General features: G+C 37.5%; 2 protein-coding genes across 2 annotated transcripts; one reads left to right on the forward strand and one right to left on the reverse strand.

Moving 5' to 3' along the window:
• The first annotated feature begins 7,066 nt into the window (after window positions 1-7,066).
• On the forward strand, window positions 7,067-14,090 carry LOC120006161 (cellulose synthase A catalytic subunit 2 [UDP-forming]-like). Its single transcript, XM_038856096.1, has 14 exons — window positions 7,067-7,147; window positions 7,828-8,023; window positions 8,112-8,341; window positions 8,474-8,576; window positions 8,673-8,850; window positions 9,315-9,581; window positions 9,735-10,080; window positions 10,262-10,399; window positions 11,013-11,138; window positions 11,252-11,464; window positions 11,562-11,835; window positions 11,950-12,146; window positions 12,246-12,596; window positions 13,078-14,090. The coding sequence occupies exons 1-14, from the start codon at window positions 7,067-7,069 to the stop codon at window positions 13,657-13,659; spliced, it is 3,282 nt and encodes a 1,093-aa protein (XP_038712024.1). The 3' UTR covers window positions 13,660-14,090.
• A 443-nt stretch (window positions 14,091-14,533) lies between these two features.
• On the reverse strand, window positions 14,534-18,298 carry LOC120008067 (protein LIKE COV 2-like). The gene is made up of 7 exons (XM_038858581.1): window positions 18,012-18,298; window positions 17,118-17,170; window positions 16,913-17,022; window positions 16,561-16,728; window positions 15,768-15,865; window positions 14,997-15,123; window positions 14,534-14,894 (listed from the first exon to the last, which is right to left on the reverse strand). The coding sequence occupies exons 1-7, from the start codon at window positions 18,126-18,128 to the stop codon at window positions 14,794-14,796; spliced, it is 774 nt and encodes a 257-aa protein (XP_038714509.1). The 5' UTR covers window positions 18,129-18,298; the 3' UTR covers window positions 14,534-14,793.
• Between the last annotated feature and the right edge of the window lie 1,948 nt (window positions 18,299-20,246).

Consider the following 20,246-nt stretch of genomic DNA (forward strand, 5'->3'; position numbering starts at 1 on the left):
TTTATTAAATATATAAGTTTAATACTGTGGGCCGGTCCAGATTATAGTAACAATGTTAATATTATTTTTATTTAAAATTTCATAAATTAATAAAAAATATTAATACAATTAGAAGTGGATGGATGTTAGAAGTAAAATATTAAGCTTATTAATGTGTATTTTATTTTTATAATATTAATTATAAATATTATTATTGGCAAAATATTTACTGTTTCTCGAAAATTTGTTTATAAAACTAAATAATGTATTAAATATATATTATTAAAGTTATGGGACCCACATTGATTTATGCAAAAAAGTAAGAGGCACAATGATAACGTGGGCCCCACATATAAAAAAATAAGAAAAAACAAAAAGGTAGCATTCTGTTGTGAAAGGAACTCCTTATGGAAGCTTCTTTCTGATGAACTGAACCGCTAGCATGAGCCAACGGATCTGTTGGCGAATTTCATCTGTTTGGCAGAGCCGAGCCGCTTTCTTGTGGAGCCGCCCTGCCAAACAGGCAGTTATCAAAGTATACTCTAACGTATACACTAGCATATGCGTATATTAATAGAGTATACTCTAACATATACTCTGTCAAGACATATATTCTCTACCAAACGTACCATCAATCAAATATTGTTGAACTATGCGACGCCCATAATACATTAATACTGATGGCCCATAATAATTTACCGAACCCAAGGCAGGCCTCCAAATGTAAGCTGGCCCAGCCCAAACTCCATCTTTCCATCGTGGCCACAAATCATGAAATTTGCTTGTGGGGTTTAACTAATTAATTAATTGCTCAAACCAAAATGTATTTTAAGAGGATATGGGTTTTCTAACTGTTGGAGCATGAACACAGAACACCACATTCAAACTTGCTTGTTAAATCTCACTTTCTGTGAGATGGATGAGCATTTGGGCCCACTATGTTACATATGGGCCCAGCAACTTATTTAGCAAAGTGTGCCGGACTTCTGAAGCCCAATAATGTTTACAATTGGGCCGAGCTTAATCCTTAACTCGAGTTGCAAGCCCAAGATTCAGCTCCTCTCGCTTCGACTACTACGCCGGCCCGAATAGACGCAGAAAACTCACGACGGTTTGTGAAACGAATACGGTGAGTGAGGTGAGCGTTATCGGATTTGCCAAAGGAGGAGGCGAACGTGCTGAAGGCGCAGTTTTAGCCGCTATATTCAACGGGGACGGCGATTATTGTCTGAGCTTCGACAAGGACCGTACCATCCGGCTATGTAATCCACACCGTAGGATTCATATCAGGACCTACCAAATTCCACACAATCATTTCAAATATTAATCTTCTGAATTCCTTAATACACATGATCGAGAGAACTGACAGATTACTGTGTGCGAAGTAATTACCTTATTTATTATTACTTTTGGAAATCTAGCATGTGCCACTGCAGTCCCACACCCATCACCCATGCAGCTGCACATGATATCACTGCATTTATAGAATTTTCCAAGGTCCAGTGCATTGGAGTCATGATTGTCTGAAAAAAGTTGACTTGTTGGTTGAGGAACCAAGCCTTGAATCTGTTCTTTTCTTATGTTGCAAGGAGTCTCTTGCAGCAAGTAATGCATATGTTGGAGTGCTAAAAGTGAAGTGTCTCTCTTGTGGATGGGAGTCTTGCAGTAACATACTTTGCAGGAAAGAAAAATAGATTGGGCCCCACAGTGATAAACATAATGGATGACCCTGATTGAAATTGCAGGGGCACTACAGTAACTTTCATTGTTACGCAAATACTGCCCACAAGATTCGCTACACACCGGGCAAATATACACGAATGGTAACCAGCTGAGTCCTTGACTCGTCTCTCTTGAACCCACAAAGGAATATCCAATTGGTAAACCTCGAAAATGATATATAATAGACAAATTAGAGCCCCCTATTCCAAATTGGGGGGAGAGTTGTCAGTCTCTCTGCTATAGAGAAATAGTGCATGGCTGATGGCTTTGGCTGGACTGGGAATCAAAGCTGCTTACATCAAAGAAGCAGAAGTATTGATGACCTTGTAGTTTGATGTCATTTACTTCTTTTCAGCTGTATTAGGTTGAATGGTTAATTTGTCAGTTTATCTCTATTGAATGCGTGAGCATATGTACCCACAGAAATGAATGTTCTCACAACATTAATCTTAAGATGTTCTCCAGTCTAATGATCCCCCAAAGTGAACATTAATCTAAGAATAATGATTGGGTTTTTTTTTAATACAATAAAGAATAAAGACTTATGACATGGAAGTTGGTAACATTAAATAACTCTGATTTTATTTCAATAAAAAAACGGTATCGTAAATTGAACTTGCATTCCAAGCCAAAAAACCGAGAGGACAAACCCTATGAACCATATTATCCGTTTTTGGTTTATTGATTCCCAATGATATATCAAGTTTGTACGAGTTGATTATTCTTGAGCCCAAAAATTCAGCCGAAATTCAACTAAATCAAGTCCAATAAAAGACCTGGTTGGTGATTGATGGAACACGAATATTAAAAAATTCACATGTAAGTAAGAAAAACAAACAATTATTATAGTTAGAATCATGGTACGTACATCGTCCATATTTCCAATTACCAAACACAAGTAAAATTTTATTACAATGTATTTGGTTATTTACACATGCAATGCTCATTGTCGGCATGCAATACTCTTATTGTCGGCTTTAATTACTATGATTATTATTCTTTTGGGTAATCCTTCCAAAGTAGTTTGGTAAGCTGTTGCAGTCTAATGTTCTGTAGTGATCCAGTGGACAGCGTTTTCAGAAGCGCTGACCAAAATCCCGATTAGAGAAATCCGTGCTAAGCGAGTATACAAATTTCAGAGCCCTCGTTAGTGTCGGTGTGTATATCTACTCGCTTAAGAACCAATGAGAGAAAAGTCTCGGGCAAATCTAAAACGACCGACATTGCTGCCCAAATTGTCTCTCCATGATTCTGTGGTTCACAGTTCACTTTCCACCAAATCAATGTGTATATATATGTATAATATATATATATATTCATCGCCAGCTGTGGCTGTTAAACCAACAAAGAAAAAAGACCTAATGAATTTGGCTTCTTATTATTATTACACCAACACCACTTGGGGGACCCACGTCTTATTTGGTCCCACAGTGGGCCGTGGTAAGCTCCTCAATTGTTTGAGTGACCCCCCCACATCACGTGCTTTTAGATGAAATGGCAATGATTACTTACTTACACCTTAAACCAATCGTAATGCACAGCTTGACTAATCAAAACTTCAACGACTACCATTTTGATTTGATTTACACCTTAGTGTAGGACTCCATTTCACATGCATTATTGGGGGCTCTTTAAACTCTTTATTTTCACGTTGGGCAAAAGCAAACATATGATCATCAATTTAAAAAATAAAAACAACGGAATTGTTGGCTGATTGTGAACCTAATCATGGGAGGTCGTGAATTCAAGTTCTATAAATGTTTTCATTATCACAATTTATAATATGAGCCTTTACTCAACCGAGCGTCCACATTGAGCCTCGGCCCAGGCCTTATATAGCTTATTGGAGTTGCGGATTATTCTATGTGGATCGAGATTTATCAATCAATTATCAACAATTGAATGGGTCCCACGTTAAAAAAAATAATCAATTAACAACCAATCTACTATTAACGTATCACCACATGCTTGGCTTGATCATTATTGTAGGGTTTACATCTTGTGAAATCTTATCAATCACTCAATACTTAATTATAATTTTTGTCTTAGTCTATTCAATTATGATTTTAAAGAACAATCCTACAAATCAACCACCGGCGGTTATAGTGCAGTGGGCAATTTCTCTGCCAGGAGTTGTGTATGTACGGGTGTTCGGCGTTTGAAATCCTTTGTTGGTATTTTTTCAGTGGTATCCGAATTATGGACTTGCACTCTTGTGGGACTTACGTGTATAAATTTTGACATAGTCTTAATTATCGTTAGAATGATGCACGTTGACTTGGTGACCTGAGTTTCTAATCATTAAGCTATTTAAAGGGCACGCTAGGCCAGGTCATTCTCGATTAAATAGTAAATAATCATACAAATCAAAACCAACTTTTGCACAAATAGCAAAAGAAGCCAATGTACGTTTATGACGTAAACAAATTTACTAGATTGAGTGCTCCAACTCACATTTTTATGGTAATTGTGATTGACTATAAATTTATAATCGATAAATTAACCCATTTTAAGAGTAATGATTCGCGAATGATGGATCGATCGAGTTGGGTAACATGAATTATTCTTATTTTAGAGTTATAAGTTAAACTCTTCACACATACATTTATTATTAATTTGTCGAGATGGCTAGAGAGAGTGTGGAGATCAATTCACTTAAAATTTACATTATTTTCAAAATACCCAAAATTTATACATATTTACCTTATTTTGTGATAAAATGTAGGAATGTTGTTTTCCTTAGATGGATTAATTGACAATCAAGACTAAAACTTTGTCAAAACCCATTAACATTTATCTATCAAACAAATCTATTGGGCTAAATTGAGATTAAGATAATGTTTTCTAATAATTGTAAATAAAAGTAAATAATAGGTGAAATTGCTTAATCAATAGAGTGATAACTAAAAAAGAAAAACCCCCAAAGCATTTTATTTTATGTGGAAGTCAAGTTTTCAGAAGGACGAAGGAAAATTGTATTTGAGTATTGTTTTAGGTCCACCGACACTTCAATGCACATGTGGCATCAATCAAACAAAAAAGGAAAAAAAAACAATTTATTAAAATAAAATAAAAAAAGTGAAGAAAAAAGACATGTTGTGGTGTCCTACCAAACAATGACTTAAATTTAATATAAAGTCCAAAATTAAAATGCATTTTCTTGCCAACTAATACAATGGTGGTTACCAGGACATCCGATCTTTCCTATGCTCCGCCACCTATCAGATTTGATATTATCCCTTAAGTTGTGTAATAGAGTGTCTGATGCCTTAGTTTCGGGGTTTGCCCGAATCAGTTTCAATCATATTAGAGTTAGTTCTCCCTCCATTCATACTTTATTTATTTCTTATTGTAATTCTGTTTGATTAATACAACTCTTCTATATAAAAATGTATTTTCTTGCCCACTAATATTTTTTTTATTAGCATTAGAGTGTCTAAACCCAACTAATACTAATAAAAATGGTGGGAATGATGAATAGATGATGTGACCAAACATGGCCCTATCCGCCAAAACAAATAAAAGTCAAATCTGCTCGAGATCATCGACAAAACTTTTTTTTTTTAAATTTATTTTTTCCCAGTGTCAGTTTGAAGATGAATATCATCAAATGCAAAACTTAATTATTGCATTTGATGAGCTGTCTTAATTATTTGGTTAATTAAAATTCCTGGAATTAATTTTAGATTTCAAATTTGTGATTGATTTTTTTGCAGTAAATATTATATTTTGGGATTGTCTCTCAATTATTTGATTGTGTTTTGGGCAAAGAATCTCTGAATCAATTTGGTCTGAAGGCTGAAGCCCCAGTCTTATTACAAGAAAAAGAAATGCCAGCCTTTTATTGTACTATTTATACTGTTTTCCCTTGTAAATATGCGATTCTATATTTTTTTCCAGACCAAAATTAAAAATCATGGTCAAGAAAATTAATACGAACATGAATTTCTAATGTCAAACCGTATAGACTAGTGTTGAATTTTAATTTAGTTTATCATGTTGTCAAACGAGAAATTTATGTCCACCTTAGCCTGACGATAGGGAGGAAGTCAAGACATAGTACGGGGGGTTGATGGAGGTGGACAACCGAAATTTTTTCCGATCTATTAATTACAAATTTGAAAGAATGAAAAATAAACTATAAATTATAAAATAGGATAAGTGATATTGTCATATATCTTCTTGTTTCAATCATTTGAACATAATTTTTTGTAAGAGGGGGTTTAAATTGAAAATTAACGGGTCTTTCTATAATTTATTATGTATTTAGTCCTAATTAAAATTGTTTGAGGGGATCAACTGACCTCGCACCGCAGTTACAAGAGGCGTCACCCAAGTTGATTGTCAGAATAATTTAAGTCTATATCAAATGTTCTAAGAATAAATTTGTAATAAACTTGTATGGTATGTAATTGCAAGAAGCTTTGTCCGAAGTGACGGTCAGGGTAATTTAAATCTATATCAGATGTTTAAAAAATAAATTTATCGCAAATTTATATGGTATCGATCGTTCTCGATTAAAAATAAAACATAGCCTCAAATGAGACGATGTAATTTTTTTCTTCCAGTGATTGAACACACGGAGAGAGGAGAGCGCGCTAAGATGTAGGATCTGTTCAGGCGCGTAAATTGTTTCTATTTACTCATAATTCACTCTCATCTTCTCTCTGTGCATATCTCTAAGCTTGTCTACTAGTATTATACTGAACACGCGTTTTCTTGATTTTCCTTTGTCTAGAAAATTTTCTCTCGATTTTCTCACCATTTTTTTTGGGCTGGCAACAACTACGGTGGGGCAACAGACCAGACTCACCATCGCAGTCTGGGTCCCACCGTTACACTAACTAGATACACACATTGCCTGGCAATTTTTACTACATATCTTTGGTTCCTTCCTGGATCTCTCTCTCTCTCTCTCTATCTATACATCCCAATCTCTCATTTTCTGTTACGCGTACACATTTCAACACTCTTACTTTCTCTCTCTACAAGGGGGCCATATTCAATGTCATTGGTATAGATTAGTAGGCTAGCCAGCCAGGTTCCAGAGGGGGGGGGGGGGGTCTTTGGCTTGTTTTGGAATCAACAGCGCAAAAGCAATTCCACTCCAGGCCTTCGTTTTCTTCCTCTTGTTTCTGCTGTGTTTTAGGAAACTCTTCGCCTTTCCTTTTTTCCATTTACGCATACGTGGGTTTGTCGTCCGGTGTGGAACGCGGAACTGGATCTTCTGAGAACGAGTGGACTCACTTCAGGGGGTGGGAAGATCGAGTTCTTGAGTTGGGTCTCCTGATCTGAAGAAAAGGGGGCTCGATTGGGTTTGTTCAAGTGAATCGATTTGTGTCTTCACTCTTGTGAGTGAGGAGTCATGGACACTGGGGGTCGACTCATTGCTGGGTCTCACAACAGGAATGAATTCGTGCTGATTAATGCAGATGAGAATTCCAGAGTAAGGGACTCTAAAAGCTTCTTCTTTTTTTTTTCGCTAATTTTTGTTTTCTTGATTTGGGTCTGCGTAGATTTCGCGTAAAATGTTACTGCCTGAGGTCGTTTGATGCAATCTGGCAACCTTGATTCAGATTTGACGGCCGGGAATTTTGCTGTTGCCGTTTCTCGGTTTTGGCTTTCAATGTTCATCGATTGCTGATTTGTACTTTTTTCAAGTCATGCTTAGCTTGCCGACGTAATTCATAGGAAATACATTTCCTCGAAAATATTGTTCTTGCAGTGGAATTCTATGCCAATATGGGTTGATTGTATCTTGTGAGGAAATTAATGTGTCTACTTGGTTGAACTGGTGCCAGCCTTTTGTACTTGATTGCTTATCTTCTGGTTCTGTCTAGGTTAAGCTCGAGAATTTACAATACGGCTCCTTTCTAGATTTTCGGTTTTGTATCATTTATGTAATGATCTTTAAATTCGGACTCTAAATAACCTTTTTTATGTAAGTATTTAGATAATTAGCATAATCTTACTCGTTTTGTTCAACAGCTTGTTATTGTATATTTATTTTTATTTTTTGTTTGTTACCATAAGCAACAAATTTAACTACTATCTCCTTGATCAAGCATTTCATTTTGTTGCTGTGATCTTTTCGTATCTGGTTCTGATAGGGTTGTGTTTGCACAGATTAAGTCTGTTGAAGAATTAAGCGGCCAAGTATGTCAAATTTGTGGGGATGAGATAGAGATAACAGTAGATGGAGAGCTCTTTATTGCATGCAACGAATGTGCCTTTCCCGTGTGCAGGCCTTGCTATGAGTATGAGAGAAGAGAGGGAAATCAGGCATGTCCTCAGTGCAAAACAAGATTCAAGCGCATCAAAGGTTGGATTAGCTTGGCATTTTAGGAATGCATCTTCTTTTTATTCCTACGTCATTTAATAAGTTGCCCTAACTAGTTACGCTGCTGCAGGTAGTCCCAGAGTTGAAGGTGACGAGGAAGAAGACGACACTGATGATTTGGACAATGAGTTTGATTACGGAAATCTTGATTCTCTGGGCCCACAGTATGTTGCAGAGGCAATGCTCACTTCGCGCCTTAATACAGGGCGTAACTCTAATGTTTATGGAATGCCGGTGCAATCAGAAAGGGAGTCCACTCCCCTTGATTCTAATATTCCCCTTCTGACCTATGGTGAAGAAGTAAGGACGATAGCCATCCTAGTGTTTACTTTCATGTGCAATATTTGTGTTTATAACCATGCTTTTTACTGGTTCATGCACGTGCATGAGCTTAATATGAATTCATTTTGATGACCTTTCTTCATGTTTTAGGACACCAATATATCTTCTGATCAACATGCTCTTATTTTACCCCCCTATATGGGTCACGGAAACAGAGTGCATCCAATGCCTTCTTCTGATTCATCTACACCTTGTAAGGCGTTTTGCATTGCATTTTTTCTGGTTTCCTGCTGAATTGTGGTTTCCCTCTCCATCTAGTTTACTGAATTTATTTCTGTTGTTATTGTAGTGCAACCCAGGCCTATGGTCCCTAAGAAAGACATAGCAGTGTATGGGTATGGGAGCGTGGCATGGAAGGATAGAATGGAGGATTGGAAGAAAAGGCAGAATGATAAGCTTCAGGTGGTTAGGCATGAAGGAGGAAATGTTGGTGAAGACTTTGACGGAGATGATCCTGATTTGCCCATGTAAGCAACTTGCTCGTGAAACTTCCCTTTAGCTCTCTGTTCTAATATGCTGTTTAGTCACAGTTTTTATGGTGGTTATATCTTATATTAGCAATCAAAATGTTTCTGAAATAAAGTAAGGATGTTGATGGATTCTTGTTGGTTGGCCTATAGTGGATGATGAAGAGATTCATGAAAACCACTAAATACATTGTTCAAGGACATTAGATGCTTGATAAACTTAGAATCCTTTTTTTCATTGGCCACTTTTCCCATACAGGCTTTAAGTTTGATGGTGTCTTGTATTTCAACATTTGTAAGGTGTTTTGTGAATTGGCACGAATGATAATTATGATTTAAATATTATCTTTAATTAATTGTCGAGAATGTGTCATAACTGTATAGATTTTCTTGTTGTGTACCTCTATATTTGATTTCTTTGTTAGGCCTCTTACTGGGTTTTCTTTTTTAAAAACTTCCATCAGGATGGATGAAGGAAGGCAGCCGCTCTCAAGGAAGTTACCTATCCCTTCGAGCAAAATAAACCCATACAGAATGATAATTATTTTGCGTCTGGGGATTCTTGGCTTGTTTTTTCACTACAGAATTCTCCATCCAGTCAAGGATGCATATGGTCTCTGGCTGACATCAGTCATATGTGAAATATGGTTTGCTGTGTCATGGATTCTGGATCAGTTCCCCAAATGGTGCCCTATTGCACGAGAAACATACCTTGATCGTCTATCACTAAGGTATATGATGCATGCTACTTTCATCAATTTTGTTATTTTATCATAATTATTGGGTTTGTTAAATCTTTGCTGTCACAGTTTATTATTGGGTTTGTCAAATTTACACTTCTTGTTTATGTTCTCTTAGTTGGTAATGTGTACCTATTTTTTTAGGTATGAAAAGGAAGGGAAACCATCTGAGCTGGCCAATGTGGACATCTTCGTAAGTACAGTTGATCCTCTGAAAGAACCTCCACTAATCACTGCAAATACTGTTCTCTCCATCCTGGCGGTTGATTATCCTGTGGATAAAGTTGCATGTTATGTGTCAGACGATGGTGCTGCCATGCTTACTTTTGAAGCACTTTCCGAGACCTCAGAATTTGCTAGGAAATGGGTTCCTTTTTGTAAAAAATTTAATATTGAACCTAGAGCCCCTGAATGGTATTTCTCTCAGAAGATTGACTACTTGAGGAACAAAGTTCATCCAGCTTTTGTCAGGGAAAGACGTGCAATAAAGGTCTGTAATATCTTGCTGTAAGATCTGTATAAAACCGATATGGTTTGAGTTCCAGTGGTTTCATGATTTTCATGGCATTATAACTGATCCTCTTTACTTTGGGATTTGTCGTCAAACACCCCAATATATTCGCATGATATACTGACTTTGCTTCTTCTTTCTATTTCTTGGATTGGCACAGAGAGAGTACGAAGAGTTCAAAATTAGGATAAATAGTTTGGTTGCCACAGCACAAAAGGTTCCAGAGGATGGTTGGACAATGCAGGATGGCACTCCATGGCCTGGGAACCTTGTCAGGGACCATCCTGGCATGATTCAGGTGAGATGAATTTTCTTTCTTCTGTATTATTACTGTTCTTTATCTATTTGTAATGCGGACGAGCTTTTTGTGATTTTGATACCCCTTTCTGTCCATGAAATGATTTGTAACGTGCAACATGAAAGTGTTGACTGTTGCTACGACTTGTGGTATTGCATATAAAATGTTGCTCTTGTGATCATGGAATACTGATTATGATTGTGGCCCTTGTCATCCAGACTTTAGAATGATGACAGAGTGCATATGTTTTCAATCCTTGTCAGCCAAAGTGGTCCGTCATTGACAGTGTCTGTGTTTTACATTCTAGTGCTTTCTTCAACCGGTAGATGACTTTTAAGATAGTAATAGCACCTTTGCTGTAGATCCACTGGCGAACATGTGACCCAATGGCAGAGTTGTAGGGGTGCAACCTAGAGGTCATAATTTCAATTCCTAAAACCAGCCTCTCCGCATTTGGTTTGCAAACATTCTGCCTATCACAAGACTTTTGTGCACGAGAGTTGTTTACCTTTTAGCTTGGTTCTTTTGGTTAATTTTGTTTGGTCAAGTATTGTCTTTTGTTGATATATTCCTTAAAGATTCATATTGTATTAAAGCATCCATGCTTTTACAGGTCTTCCTTGGTCATAGCGGTGTTCGTGATTTGGATGGGAATGAGTTGCCGCGTTTGGTTTATGTTTCTCGTGAGAAGAGACCAGGGTTTGAGCACCATAAAAAGGCTGGGGCCATGAATGCCTTGGTAAGGCACATTTTTTATTATTAATTTCTTCATCCATCTTCTGCTTTCTGATTGATACCTATTTTAAAACATGTCCCCCAAGTTGTTGATGCTCATTTCTCTAATTTGTGAAGGTACGGGTCTCGGGAGTTCTTTCAAATGCTCCTTACCTTCTGAACGTTGATTGTGATCATTATATTAACAATAGCAAAGCCCTTAGAGAAGCAATGTGTTTCATGATGGACCCAACATCAGGGAAGAAAATCTGCTATGTGCAATTCCCTCAAAGGTTTGATGGGATTGATCGTCACGATAGATACTCAAATCGAAATGTTGTGTTTTTCGATGTATGTATACTACCTGCCAGCGTCCCTTTTCTTCTGTTTTGCTTTTAGTACAATTATTAAGTTTTGGTCATAAACCTTATCCGTATATGTGATACAGATCAACATGAAAGGGCTAGATGGCATACAAGGGCCAATATACGTTGGCACTGGGTGTGTTTTCCGAAGGCAAGCGCTTTATGGCTATGATGCGCCTATTAAGAAGAAGCCTCCTGGCAAGACCTGCAACTGTTTGCCCAAATTGTGTTGCCTGTGCTGTGGGTCTCGAAAGAACAGGAAGGGAAAATCAAAGAATGAGAAGAAAAAGAAGCTAATGAACAGGGAGGCATCAAAGCAGATACATGCTCTTGAAAATATCGAAGAAGGGATTGAAGGTATGTATTTACCTCTTAAGAGTTGAACTTGCTTTGCTGCTGAGTATACGGAGTTTTTTTCATCCTTTAGTATTTGCGAAAGGTCAAACAATAAATATTGGGCTACTACTGCAGAGCCAAAGATTGACAAATCGTCCAATATGTCCGAAGTGAAATTGGAGAAGAAGTTTGGACAATCTCCTGTCTTTGTAGCCTCCACAGTTATGGAAAATGGTGGAGTTCCTCGAGATGCTAGTCCTGCAGCATTGTTGAGAGAGGCAATCCAAGTCATTAGTTGTGGTTATGAAGACAAATCAGAATGGGGAAGGGAAGTAAGTAAAAAAATAAGAATATTAAAAAATATGTTGTAAATTTTCCATTAAAAATATTTATTGCTTTGCTAAAATCTGACAATTTAAATGCCAAACCAGGTTGGCTGGATATATGGTTCCGTGACTGAGGATATTCTGACTGGATTTAAGATGCATTGCCATGGCTGGCGGTCTGTTTACTGCATACCTAAGCGTCCTGCATTCAAGGGGTCTGCTCCTATCAATCTGTCAGATCGTCTGCACCAGGTTCTTCGGTGGGCCCTTGGATCTGTTGAGATTTTGTTGAGCAGACACTGTCCAATTTGGTATGGATATGGGGGCGGGTTGAAATGGTTGGAACGATTTAACTACATTAATTCAGTTGTTTACCCTTTGACCTCGATTCCGTTGCTCGTTTACTGTACCCTACCTGCAATCTGCCTTCTCACTGGAAAATTCATCGTTCCCGAGGTAACACCTTATTTGTTTTGGGTCTCTCTGCGTGGTTATCACTATGAAACTTTGGTTGTCAAATGATTTAGAACTTCTTGTTGAGCAGACAAAATCTTCATTGCCGAAAGTACCCCAACAAGTTTAGATCCTTGTTACATATAATGTATCTAATGCTTCACTTGGCACTGTTATTATTTTTTTTTTTGTGGCTGACGTAAAACTTGTTCATACATACTGTGTGAAAGTAAGCTTTAGAAGCGAGCATGTCTAGCTAGCCTTTTCCTCCAGTTCCATTTCAGTAAAAGAATTCGTATAGGTTAATTTTAGTATTTTGTTCCATCTGCCCATCACTTTTATGCTTAGATGATCGGAAAGTATTGGAATGTCGCTCCTTGCCGTCTTTTTTGTTGCTTTCCAAAAGTTTGACCGTACCCAAATTCATGTCTATTTTTGATTGATGACTAGGCTTTATGCTAACTCGTGGTTATTATGTTTGCAGATCAGCAATTATGCCAGTCTTGTGTTCATGGGGCTTTTCATGTCTATTGCTGTGACTAGTATCCTTGAGATGCAGTGGGGTGGTGTTGGAATAGATGATTGGTGGAGAAATGAGCAATTTTGGGTGATTGGAGGTGTCTCAGCGCATCTTTTTGCTCTCTTCCAAGGTTTACTCAAGGTCTTGGCTGGTGTCAACACAAACTTTACCGTTACCTCAAAAGCAGCGGATGATGGGGAATTTTCAGAACTTTATCTATTCAAGTGGACATCATTGTTGATTCCACCCTTGACCTTGTTAATCCTAAACGTGGTTGGGGTTGTAGTTGGATTCTCGGATGCCATCAACAACGGCTATGATTCATGGGGTCCTCTATTTGGCAGGCTATTTTTCGCCTTATGGGTCATTCTTCATCTGTATCCATTCCTCAAGGGTCTCCTCGGGAAACAGGATCGGGTGCCCACGATCATTGTGGTATGGTCTATTCTACTGGCCTCCATCTTAACTCTCTTGTGGGTTCGAATAAACCCATTTGTCTCGAGGGATGGCCCTGTGTTAGAAGTTTGTGGATTGAATTGTGACTAAGATACTCAATAAAGACCAGATGGCTTTTAACTGGACTCTCAGGAAGCATTGGTCAATTATATTTGTGCAATTGTGCGCAAGGTGAATTTTTGTGGGGAAGAAATCTGTACTTTTGGTGGTGTGTGGACTGTAGATACAAAGGGCCAGGAGCTCGACTCGACGTTTTTCTATATTTTACAGGGTTTTTCATTAATTCTTTTATTAAAATTCTGTGGGGGGTTCAGGGGGGGCTCTGTTTTCTTGTGAGTTTGTATTTTCTAAGAGAGCATTGAAGTATAAACGATTCCCATGTCAAGTTGGGGATTCGTACAAGTATCTGGAAAACCACGTCCCGTCCATGTTCTATGTTAATTGTTCTCTCAGTTTCTGGACTTGGGCATGTCATGTATGTAATCCTCTGCTAGGAATAAATGTGAACCATTTCTCGACTCTGTTTTCCTGTAGAGTGTATTCTGTGACCATTGAAGCCATAACAATGTGTTGACGTTAGGGCATGTTGTCTGTGGCTTGTGAATATTACTTTCTGGAAGTCTCTGCATTTGCATCTGCTTGATTGATTGCCAAAGTTGGTCTTCTAGTGTTCACAGGACCGAACCATTTGCTCTCTCTGGGCCCCTGGCTATATTGCGGGCAGTGATCCCAATGGCCCGGGGGGGCCAGCCCATCTCAATATTTTTTATTTTGAAGTACCCATCAACGACTTTTTGATCAAGTGATAAATGAAGTGAATTTGGCATACTTCAAAGTTCAAACATCAGAAAGCCTTTGTTGAGAGACTCTTTTCAGAATTTGAACCCGTTACCTCTAAGCCGAAGGCCATGGTTTCTTACCCCAAAAAAATAATGATGCGAAGTTGCAGGTCTCCAGCACATTGTTTTTCACAAAGAAAGATCAACTAAATTCTAAAGTGTAATAAAACATCATGGGGTCTTGTAGACAACAATGACAGGCGGTACTTACAATATTGAAATGGAAACAACAGTTCCACATCCTAAAAAATCTGCCCTACAAAAGAACAGTCTAACTATTTAATCTTCAAGGTTCCTGATAACGAAAATCAGCTTTCTCACTACCATCATTGTATAATATGAATGTATTTACAGATCTCACTGCTGTCCCTCTTCATTGATGCCATCACTTCATTCTGTTCAAAGGGATTCTTTCATTCTGTCGAACAACTCTTTCAATAGGAGAAATCATTTGAGGCATTGTCATTCCTCCAGAAACAATAATCTCTGCATTAGTGCCGAAATGTTAGAAAGGAGAACAAAAACAAAGTTGAAAGTTTAAACTATTAAATAACAATGAAACCTGAAATTCATAACATCAATGTGTACCTATGCCTTCTCGGATAGAAAGATTTGGTCTTATGACATCCTTGGAATTGACCAGAAATATATCACCGATGTAGAGATGGTTTGTTGGGACAAAAACACTACACAACTCTTCATCTTCATTATCTCTCTGCCATTAACAAAACAAGAGAATCAAAGAGTAGAACTTCTGAAATGAAAGAAACAAAACAACATGGCGTGACAACAACCTCATGCGAAACGCACATAAAGCGTCTTAAATCTTAACTCGAAGGTTCAGAAAGGCCAAACAAGTCAATGATCAACTTACGGTTGTTTAAGCTTAGCAAATCATTGCACCATAACATTTTTTTCCTTCTTGAGTGGCAACAGTTTCATCATAGAAAAGTGCGAAGGGTTCACCTCAAGCAAACAAAAAGTACATGAGACAACCAAAAAGCCAAAAAGAGAAAAGGGAAAAAAAAAAAGCGAGCAAAGAATAAACGAACTACATGTAGGTAGAAAACAAACTGGACTGGAGGTGGATTCAAAGCAAAAGCCCATTTTTAAGCGCTGAAAGAAAGAACGTTGAGTATAACAAATAACAGAAGAGGTTACATCAATTAGTGGGCCAGAGACCTCTTCTACTCCATTGATGTTCTTACTCTAAAATAAGAATAAACATGAAGCCAATAAAGTACTTAAAAATTACTGCAAAATCATTGAAATGATATCAATTAATTTGGAGAAGACGCAGAATGAACACCTAATTGTTTTTCAGTACAGACTACAAACACAACATAAAACCACACTTACCTGAAGGATAACAGTGGATGTGATAAATCCGAATGCATATTCACCGACACGTGGGTGACGAATGATTCCTACCTCTTTGAAGGCTGTAGTATTTTGATCTGCGGGATAAGAAAAGAAAAGAAAAAATCAATGGTGAAACAGCCTTACCCTGCCGTCAAAACCACAAAGGTATAAGTTGAAATCAACATGCATGTACAAATACAACAATGGCCTCCCGTAAAACCAAATCAATTCCTAGTTGAAAAGATTCACCATGTTTTCAGGCAGATCAGTTGGTATAATATGAAAATGCTCACCAGCTTAGAAAAGCAAAAAGGCATATTCATGTAAGTGAATATGTATGAGCGAATGCCAAATTAGCTATCTCCCTCCTGTTTCTTTTTCAGACTATCAAAGTCCATTTGTAATTCATATCATAGCCATATTAATTATTCATATATTTGGCACCTGAAAAAGTCTTTACAAATACAACAACAATCACAAGGCTCCCACAGTGGCCGGTCGGGGACAGGAATGATGTACGCACATCTTACCATAACATAATATGTGGAGAGATTGTTTCCAATAATTGAACATGTGACCTCTAGGTTGCATCACTGCAGAACTCCAAGCATTGCTAGTTTTTATCACAAATTGAATAAAAACTACATACATCCCCAGCAGGGAGATATAAATAAAGTAATAAACCTAACACAAAAGTTAGTATGGTGATCCATCCATGACTTGAAGCACCAGTACTCTAAGCAACTTCAAAATCTAGTCAAGCAATTGCAGGAATAACTAATCACTTAACCTGGAGAAATTGCTGCACTGACTTGTTTAGATGCTGAGTATATGTGCCTAACAAAGGGCATCCGCTTTATGAACCATTCACCAATCCAAAATACGGTAGCTCCCATCCATGATGAAACAAAAATGCCAACAAAGAAGACAAACAGTAAAGATGTGACAAATCCAAGACCTGCATCATAACAAAGTACTTAAGAGACATAATTACAGATTTACAGGCACAAACAAAAAGATCAGACCAAAAACTTTCCAATAACAAGTGCTTGACGCCACCAAAAAAACTATTTTAGAGAGGATTTGGTAACGGTGAACCACAACAAAGGCCACTACTCACTAGTTATAAACTTGAAACTTACCGAATATGTCAACACCGAGCCGCTCATATAACGGACTGAAGAAGCCGTCAAAAAACTGTATGAACTCCCACGTTACAAAGAATGTAAAAGCTACAGGGAAAAGTACTACACTGCATATTCACATTGCAATTTTATATATAAGGCTTCAAAATTCAAAGGAATTGATTAAATATTTAAGATGTCACAGCAATTAGCTGTAACTTACAATCCAGTCATAAATTTCTTGGAGACCCAACTCTGCAGGACAAAGCAGCAAGCCTGGAGAAATTAGTGAAGTAGAAAATCAGAAATGACAGTAGAAATTGCTACATTTGTTTCTTGCACCAACAAATTCTAAATAAATGAAAGTACAAATGAACAACTTGCGGTGTTAACCTTCTTCTTCAACATAACGAGACAATAAGCATAAACAAGGATTGTTTATGGCAGTGACATATACATGTGTGGGGGGAATGTCTATATGCCTCCAAGAAAATTCGAACTCATCGGTATCCTTAAGCTGGTCTAAGTGTTCTTGGTGATTATTAAGGCCCTAATACAAAATTGGTCTAGTTTTGCTTGTTCTTTTTACATCCAGAGCATCGTGGATTTCAATCTTGCATGATGGGCCTTGGTATTGGTTGGCTCAATCTTAATTTAACTCTCAGGGATTAATGACTCATGATGATTGGCCTTTAGATAGGTATTGTAGGTCAAAATTTCCTCGTATTAGTTTCGTATAAGGTTTTATACTCCAATAATGTCTAGAGGCAATCTAAGTTATGTACTTCACTACAATCATACTCAATCCAATCTCTTTGAGTTACCGCATTGCCTAGCACAACTAAATCCAAGAGCAAAATTACACGAACCGAGTCACAAATCACTCCAAACACAAGCATTCTTGAAAAAATTACATAATAATTGACGGTTGAACTGAATCTATGATTACTATCACTGAAAATCGCGCACCATACAGTGCAAACTATCAAGAATCCAACATTTTTGAAACTCAGCCAAAAGATCCATGAAGTTTACAAAAAAAATCACTAAAAACAGGCAAAAACGTGTGCATCTGCGTACATGTGTAACGATTGGAAGTGAAGATAAAGAGGCGGACCTTGCGAGTGGAAGAATTGGGGGAAGACGGAGGGGACTTAGCGGGATCCTCTGGATCATCTGCAACATTGTCGGCCTGGCTTAGCGGAATTGACGTTGATTCTTTCTCTTCCGCCATTCTCTCTCACTGACAAATGGGGAGAGGATATAGAGAGAGTCAGAGAGAAAGGTCTGGGGGTCTGGTTCTGAATCGATAAAATCACGGGTTTTGATGGAACCTTGGATCTTACGCAAAACAGCGCCTAAAAGCGATCACATCTTGCGATAATCGACAGTTTAACGTGGTAGTTGGTCTAATCAATCTTGGTAGTTGGTCGATCATATTACTATCTTCTCACTTTCCTCTTTGGGTTTGGCCTTTTGGGTCAGTTGAGGGGACCATGGCATAGTAGTCCATGGCATTTTGTGTTCGGCCCATAATGTTAATGGAGCCCAAGTCTGAACGAGGACCTGAAAAAAGAGTTTTTGGGCCTCCCAGGAGTGGGCTTTCTGATTCCTAGTAAGGCTTTCAAAAGCCCAAAATCTTTTAACACACTCATCGAGTCATCGGAGAGGTTGTAATGCACTTCCTCTATTTCAGTTTTTCTTATTTTATCTTTAAGCTTTTTACTTCAATAATAATAATCTCGTTTCAAAGTCGGGCTAGATATTCCTGGCCTAAACACAAACATAGGCCCAGATCACAAGATCGGATTTAACGGGCCAAGGCTCAAGTTTATAGGCTGAAACCCAAGCCCAGTTCGAAAATAAATTTCGGGTCTCAACTACTGCCTTTGTCCGTGACAAATTCGGGTCATACAAGCCGAAGCCCTATAAGCTTCCGGGTGGCAGGGGTCTGCTGTAGATGTTTTGGGTGACAAACTTTTTTTATTTTATTTTGAAAAAATTATAAATGTATAGTTTATGATCTAAGGAACCCAACGATATATTTTTTGTTTGAAACAAAAATCAAATTCATCTTGATCCAGACACCGAATGTTTGAGTTTATATCCGACGGTCTAAAATTGTTAAACATTTTTCATGTAGCATATGATTTTTGTTTTGAACAAAAAATATATCGTTGGATTCGTTAGACCATAAACTACACATCTATAATTTTTTCAAAATAAAATAAAAATTTATTTTGTCTTAAATTGTTATTACAGCGGGGCCTGTATTACAGCCAAGGTTCTTAAAACCGGACCGGTCATCAAACCGGAAAAGTCTTCGGTTCATGGTTCAAAGGTTCAACCGGGGTTCAAACCGGGTTCGAACCGGTTTTAATGTAATGAATTATTTATATATATATTTATATTATATGCATATAATATGTAAGAAAACTTCATAAAAATACAATATATTCAAATAAAGTACCATTTTAAACAAAGAAAATCTCATAGCTTAGTGGTTAAAACCTTTTTTAATGAACAAAAGATCATGAGTTCAAACCCTACAAATAACAAAATTTTAAAAATATTTTATTAACATTAATAAATGACCGAACCGGTCAAAACCGGTCCGGTTCTGACCGGTTCAACCGAAGAACCGGCCGGTTCAACCGGAAATATCCCGGTTCACCAATCACCGGTTCTGGCACCTCAACCGGACCGGACAAGTGACCGGTCACCGGTTGGACCGGTCCGACCGGCCGGTCCGGTCCGGTTTTCAAAACACTGATTACAGCAGAGCCCCGCCACCCATAAGCTTCCTTGGGTCCCCTGGCAGTTTAGTATTCATAAAAGTGGGCCACACATCGACGTTACCCACCACCACTAGCCCTAGGATGCATCCAAAACCAATGTTTTAAAAACCGGATTTCGGATCGTGTCGGTTGGCCACCGAAAACCGGTTCAACCGGTTTGACCGGTTGACCGGTTTTATTTGATTAATTAAATTTTTAATAATTAATAAAAAATTATAAAAAACCTGTAAAAATACTAGAAAAATTAGAAAAATACTATAAATTAAAATGCACCCAAATAAATAATAACCACATAATAACACTCTCAATATCAAATTAAACATAATATTACCAAATGTAATTTTCAATTAACAAACATTCTTATAAAAAATACAACATAACTATATAAATTATAAAAGTTCAAGTCTAACATAATCATTTAAATCTCAATTAGGTTCAACTTTTACTCTTTTTAAAGAAAATTACTTATTTTTTTATACATTTTTATTTTTTTTTTATCAAAAAATTCTCAATTTTGAATTTTTCAAACCGGAGAACCGGTATTTATACCGAAA

This window comes from Tripterygium wilfordii, chromosome 2, assembly GCF_013401445.1.
Source record: "Tripterygium wilfordii isolate XIE 37 chromosome 2, ASM1340144v1, whole genome shotgun sequence".
In the NCBI taxonomy this organism is placed as follows: domain Eukaryota; kingdom Viridiplantae; phylum Streptophyta; class Magnoliopsida; order Celastrales; family Celastraceae; genus Tripterygium; species Tripterygium wilfordii.

Excerpts from the sequence above, each read along its gene's own strand:
- LOC120008067 (XM_038858581.1), bottom strand. The coding sequence starts at position 18,128 with ATGGCGGAAGAGAAAGAATCAACGTCAATTCCGCTAAGCCAGGCCGAC. Across the intron at positions 15,866-16,560 it reads CAGTGCAGCAATTTCTCCAG|ATCAAAATACTACAGCCTTC; the intron begins GTTAAGTGATTA and ends CTTATCCCGCAG. Across the intron at positions 15,124-15,767 it reads CATCCACTGTTATCCTTCAG|AGAGATAATGAAGATGAAGA; the intron begins GTAAGTGTGGTT and ends TGTTAATGGCAG.
- LOC120006161 (XM_038856096.1), top strand. The coding sequence starts at position 7,067 with ATGGACACTGGGGGTCGACTCATTGCTGGGTCTCACAACAGGAATGAA. Across the intron at positions 8,342-8,473 it reads TTCTGACCTATGGTGAAGAA|GACACCAATATATCTTCTGA; the intron begins GTAAGGACGATA and ends TTCATGTTTTAG. Across the intron at positions 9,582-9,734 it reads CTTGATCGTCTATCACTAAG|GTATGAAAAGGAAGGGAAAC; the intron begins GTATATGATGCA and ends CTATTTTTTTAG.